Below are 6,699 nucleotides of genomic sequence, written 5' to 3'. Positions count from 1 at the left end.
ACCAAATCGATCTCGAGTAGCTCACAATCTGTCTCGTTTTATTTACAGCCCTAAATATAGCATAGTAAAATCATCAGTTTTAAAATATATGTTTAATTATTAATGAATTATTAAATCTTTAACTTTTAAAAGTAAAACTATTTTGAAATAAGTACAAAATGGCATCAAATGCAGAAAGAAACAAAAAGGTTGGGAAATAATAAGAACAAAGTAAATCTTAAAGGACCAGCACATGCGAAAGTATAAAAAATCTAATCCGCTTTGGACTATATCGTCTTTATGTAATGTTTCCAGAGAAAGCTTTCCACCTCTCAATTCCAAGCAAACATTCTCTCTTTCAAGTCCAACCCAAGACCTGTAATTGGAGTTCAATAAAATATAAAAAAGCGGTGATGCTGAGTGATCTATGTTTGTGCCCATGTTTTGGGTCCCAAAGCTCCGGCGATACCGGGGCGGATCGGGATCCGGTCCTGCTTGTCTCCGGAATGGGAGGATCCATTCTTCATTCTAAAAAGAAGTTGTTTGGAATTAATATCCAGACCCGGGTTTGGGTTCGGATCCTCTTTTCTGATTTGGAGTTTAGGAAGAAGCTCTGGTCTCTTTATAATCCTAAAACAGGTACTCTTTGTTTTATTTTGAGTTTGCATGCATGTCTTTTACGTGGAACAGATCTTTGTTCCTTGTCGGGGTTTGGATATTACATACATATTTTTGGTCATCTATTTCCTGTTTGGTTCTTCGTAAATTTGATGAACAAAAGGCATGGATAGAAAAATGGGGGAGGATAAAAATTGGGTTTTTTTACAAATACTAAGTTTGTTGTTTTTAATGAATAGTGTTTTTGGTGGAAAATACAGGGGGATAAAGTGCAACATATTTATGCTGACTTTGTTTGACTGAACAAGTCGAAAGGAAACAACCTTAGCTGAATCAGATTTTTTTTTCCTGCTCTTGATTCTGTGTGGACAATCTTTCTCCACCTTTTGCTTTTCATTTTTCTTTTTTCTTTCTATTGTGGTTTGTATTTATTGTAGGAAGACTATGATGAGTTTATTAAGTAAGAGATCAAGTGCTTAGACATGAAAACTATGGCAATGCTTTTGTTTAGCCAAAAAAAAAAAAAATCTTTCATTGTTGTCTTTGAAAGGAAAACAACAGACAAATAAGCAGCAGAATGATAAGGAATATCTTTTTGGCGTCTTGTTTCGACCAATTGCTAGTATAATTTTATATTCTGAAAGTTTGCTTTGTATGTTTTTGCATCTAAAGATCTAAACGTTGAACTTGTTTTTGTATGCTTCCTCTTGGAGGCGAAGTTCCAGTCTCAATATCTTGTATATTACCTGAACTTGAAATTTCACCAGCAAAGTCATCCTGAATTTATGTCTGTAGTACAATTTTAAGTTATAAACTCAGAAAATCATTTATGAAATAATTAATAAAAGCAAACTTGATTTGTTTTGTTGATGTATTTTATTGGAGTTTATATCTGTCTAAGCTATAGGACCTTTCATGAGATCAAAGATTTAGAACCACTGTAGCTGAAGCCTCTCAAATGACTCTTTTCATGTAGAAAGCAGACTGGTTCCTGCAAATCGGTAACTAAAAAGACCAACTGGTAAACCTGTTTATATTGTTTTTGTTTCTAGTGATAAATTATTAGTCGGTATCATGGTTATTCAAAATGGAAAGCCTCATTCATGATCTTTACTTGTTCACTCTCTTGAGTCTCTTCCTATAATGTTCTTTGTGATACTTCTTTGTACAATGTTAATGAATAATTTTTTTATTCCAATTGCCATATATTTTAGTTTCAATATTGTGTCAGTTTAACCATTATTATTGCTGTTTTATTGTCTTTAGTTTAGAGTTTGGTTATATGAAGCTTCTCTATGGCATAAAAGCACTTGTGTAAAAGCTGATTCATTCGTTATTCTCAGGTTATACTGAATCATTGGATGATGACGTTGAAATTTTGGTCCCTGATGATGATCATGGACTGTATGCAATTGATAAATTAGATCCTTTGTAACACCCCAATTTAGGGGCTAAATTTAAGAAATTATAAAGTAATGAATTTAATTGGTATTTTTGGATGAAATCAGGGATTAAATTGTAAAATTTCAAAGTGGGAAGACCGTTTTAAGAAGTACAGGAAGTTCAGTGACTAAACTCTTGGTTTACCCATTTTTTATATAGGATGAATTATAAATTTCTTATCCCCTTGCGCAGGTTCTCATTTTTTTCAGTTTTGTCTTCTCCAACTACCTTCCTTTCAATTCCGATCTACTCGTTGTCCGACCTCCGATCAACGAGCCGAAACAATCATTGTGTTCGTTGTCAACCGAGGAATAAAACCTCTCAAACCTTTCGTCGTGAATCATCACTGTTCGTCGTTAATTTCAGTCGGAAGTATCGTCGGTAATAACTCTGTTTTAGTTGGTTTTTCATCGATTCACGACGATCGGGTCATCCGTTTACGACACCTCCCGCACCATCGTGTTCGTTGCATCGTTCCGAGTTCGCCTGTGTCATCCTTGGTCTCCGTCGACAGCGGCACGTGAGGAGGTGAAGCGGTTAAAGTTTCCGATTTGTTGAAATCGAGCTCTCTGCCGTTCAAAATTGTGAACCGAGCTTTGTAAGTATCTTGAAATTGTTCAAAATAATTTTTAAGAATTTTTTCGTGATTTTCCACGCTCCGCCACTGCGCGTGGGGATGGTCCAAATGGCCGGTTTGACCGTTTTGGTGCATAGTTGACCGGTTTGACCGGTCATATCCCTACCCGTTTACCCGACCTGTTGACCCGACCCGTTGACCCGTTGATCGTTGACCGACGTTGACAACTGTTGACCAAAATTTTGACCGGGCATTAAACGACCTTTGACTTCGATCGAGTATACCTATCCTGACATTTTTGACGATCCAAATCCGATTCCGCTGTCCGTTTTTCGAAATTCGAACCCGAAGGCCTCGAAATTACCGATCAAACCTGTTGACTTTGATTTTGACCGAAAATTTCAAATTTTTGAAAAATCATATTTTATGTTTTCGACGTCCTGAATCCGAATCTGAAGTCCGTTTCGCTAAATTCGAACCCGGTAAGCCGTCTTTCACTGATTTATCACCCGATTCGATCCGTTTATCGCAATTAAGCTCCGTTTCTGATATAATTTATGTTGATATGTATCTAAGGAATTATTAGAAGTTGAATTGAAGATCAAAGGCATTCGAATGGAATTTTATGGTCGATCAGTATTGCACGGAAATCGAGGTAATACTTTACTATCTCTTTATGCTTTATGGAACATGTTTATGTTGATAAATGCATGAACAAGATAATGTTGGTCACTTTGGTGGAGTTGAATAATTTATACACTCGATATGATGTGGTAGAAATTCTGTAACTGATTACGGATCGAATTACTAATATAAGAGATTGAGGAATTGTTAGATTAAATTACAAGTTTGTGATTAGAGATAAAGAAATCAGTCATGTATCTGCAATTTATAATTTATTTCATCAAAGGTTAAATGTTAAAGGTACTTGGATGAGAAATTATGAGAATACTCCGGTAGGGTAAAATTATGAAAATACCCTTATGTTATAAAAAGACAAGATTTGAATATAGAAGTTAAATAAGAGGATTTTACAGACATATTGATCTGATAAAAATATTGATGTGCATAAGAAATGTTAGTTTTATTTGGAAATTATGAATAACCGGTTTTAATCCTAGGAGAGTTTGTGAAGGATACTAGAAGTCTATTAAGGTGATCATTTCAAGATCAGATAGTATTCAAGAAAGTAATTAATCATAGGATCTCTAAATTATATTATTTTCGTTAAGAGCTAATATCAAAATCATCTGGTTAAGAAATTACGAAAATGCCCTTGAAAGGTAAAATAGTCCGAGTTGACCCTGAATGAGAAAATACTTTGAGGATTTGTACTTAACTCGATTAAGTATGGATTTGATTGTTAAGATCCTGACTTAGTGCAGGAAAATTCCTGATATTCCATTTGTAAAATCTGAGAAGGCACTTGACCCGAAAATATCCGAGTTATGAATAAATACCTGAAGAACAATTTATCGGGGGTGTTCTGTTGTCAGAATTGTTCGAAATGACTGAAATAAATGATAAGATTGAATTTAATAGTAAGATCAGACGGAAGGAAATAATTAAAGTACACTGAATCTGTACAATGACAAAAAAATACCCCTGTAATGTAAATGACCCAAGAATATCATCAAGCTTAAGAATGATTGGATATCCTCGAGCTCTGAAATGAATGGAATAAAATTGAACACAAAATTATCAAAATACCCTCATGACCTATACCAAGTAAATACGTTGGATTAATTAAGGAATCCAAATAAGCATAGGTATTGGCCTACCTTTAAAAGTAATGGAACATAATTTAAGTGAGTAGATCAACCCTAAAGCTATGTCAATACCTGAATAGCATAGATATTACTGGAATGTGTGTTTGTCTTCTTAAGTTTGACTCGATGATAAATTTTGGAAGTATTCAGTTTAGCTCAACTCTGAATCACATTCAGTACAAAGAATTAGATGTTTGTTCGACAAATCAACCACGAATACCGAACTGAATTGAACTAAAGTACAATATGTATCTAAAAATCAGGAACACTTGAATTACTCTGGAAAATCCCTTAGTATCTGGAATGAACTTGAATGCTAAATAAATTAAGTAACCACAAGGACTGATGATTGAATAAGTGAGTTGGATGAATCTAGAAATGTTAATGAACATACATGATGTAATGTTCTTATGGATCATGAACTACAAATCAAGCACGTCAGCATTTCATGATATAGTGAAAGCGTGAACATGAAATAAAGACATTGGAAGATTTATTTAGCGATGATTCCGAAGATGATATATGGACTAGAAATTATGGTATTAAAGAGTAAATATCCTGGAAGAACGATGAATTGACCAATCGATAAGCATTAGTTCTAGGAACTATTCATCTAAGAGTTGTTCGATAATCAGATCAAACGACATATTTTGTATAAAGATTTCTGAACACTTTCCTGATGCACATGAATCATATCGGAATTCTAAAGTATCAACCTTAAATGTCGGATTAGATTGTTTAGCAATCGATTCCCTTCAATAGGACCTCAATTTTAGAATCTGATCAAATTACATCAGTTTCATGTTATTCATTATGATAACTACTAAGTGTCTCTGAGAAATACTTGGATATCCTAGTGCGTTCCACATGTACCACATGACGATTTTATATGTTTTTAAATGAGTTTCACCGAAACTATTGATTTACTGGTTTATGAACCATGACAACATGTTATATGTTTTCCGATTTCGGGTTTTACCGAAAAGTATGAATTATTACTGATTTATGACATCATGGAATCTACTGGTTTTATGAACTATGTTTACTTGAAATATGTTATCGGGTTTCCTATTTTTATTGGAAAATATGATCTTGATAAATCACGTACTGAATATTTTTATGAGACAATACCCGATGTTCTGAATACAGTTTATTTTGATATCTGATTTACCACATATTTTGATATGGTTTCTGGTTATGGTATTTTTGTACATGATTTCTAAATATGAATTAATTACCGTTACAGTTCCCCTAGGTCCCTTTGTTGTGTGCAAGGGTAAGCCTTACAGTTTCCCCAGGTTCCTTTGCTGTGTGTAAGGGTAAGCCTTACAGTTTCCCAGGTTCTTTTGTTGTGTCCAAAGGTAAGCCTTACAGTTCCCCCAGGTCCCATTGTTGTGTGTGAGGGTAAGCCTTACAGTTCCCCCAGGTCCCTTTGCTGTGTGCGAGGGTAAGCCTTACAGTTCCCCCAGGTCCCTTTGCTGTGTGCGAGGGTAAGCCTTACAGTTTCCCCAGGTTCTTTTGCTGTGTGCAAGGGTAAGCTTTACAGTTTCCCAGGTTCTTTTGCTGTATGCAAGGGTAAGCCTTACAGTTCCCCCAGGTCTCTTTGCTGTGTGCAAGGGTAAGCCTTACAGTTTCCCCAGGTTCCTTTGTTGTGTGCAAAGGTAAGCCTTACAGTTTCCCAAGTTCTTTTGTTGTGTGCAAGGGTAAGCCTTACAATTTCCCCAGGCTCTTTTGCTATGTGCAAGTATAAGACCTTATCGTTTTTGCATGCTCCTCTGCTTTGTGCACAGGGTAAATATGTTTTAAACTGCTACTGTTTTAAAAGATATGTATCTTTTTACTGGTTTTACGGGAACACACTAGATAACCTGTTCTGATCTCCTGAACTCAGTCATCCAAAATATTTCTCTGAACTGAAAGCTCATTGTCCGTTACCACCTGAAATATCAGTATGATTCTGCTCAACATAAAAATCTGTAAATGTTCGGAAACAATAAGGAAATAGATATTTATCTGTATTTGCATGTTCATCAGCATCATCTGGTAGTTCTGTATTACTGAGCTTTTCGAAGCTCACTCTATTACTCACATTTCAGGTTAAAAGAATTGTACCAGTGCAGCTATCGACATCAGTAAGGGAGTTCTTCCGGCGTTGTTGCAGATTATGGTACATGTGATTAGGGGCATGTAATTGTATTTTGATTTATATACGAGTATGGAAATTTGTTTTATTTTTAAATAGTGATAACTTTTATTTTGTAGTGGCAAATGATTTTATGAATTTACATGTTCTGATTAAAGGTTTTAAATTTT

The 6,699-nt window shown here is 35.0% G+C and overlaps 1 protein-coding gene across 1 annotated transcript in view; it reads left to right on the top strand.

Moving 5' to 3' along the window:
* Positions 1–327: 327 nt before the first annotated feature.
* The window catches only part of LOC120178968 (phospholipase A(1) LCAT3-like), a 44,554-nt gene continuing 38,182 nt past the window's right edge, over positions 328–6,699 (top strand). The window contains exons 1-2 of the mRNA XM_039184714.1: positions 328–618; positions 1,941–2,021. Of these exons, the coding sequence (XP_039040645.1) occupies positions 393–618; positions 1,941–2,021 (307 nt within the window). The 5' untranslated portion in view covers positions 328–392. The remainder of the gene's footprint in view (positions 619–1,940; positions 2,022–6,699) is intronic.

Source organism: Hibiscus syriacus, unplaced genomic scaffold, assembly GCF_006381635.1.
Source record: "Hibiscus syriacus cultivar Baekdansim isolate YM2019G1 unplaced genomic scaffold, ASM638163v2 tig00003518_pilon, whole genome shotgun sequence".
In the NCBI taxonomy this organism is placed as follows: domain Eukaryota; kingdom Viridiplantae; phylum Streptophyta; class Magnoliopsida; order Malvales; family Malvaceae; genus Hibiscus; species Hibiscus syriacus.
Note: the sequence above shows the minus strand (reverse complement) of the source record. Positions and strands in the feature narration are given on the sequence as shown.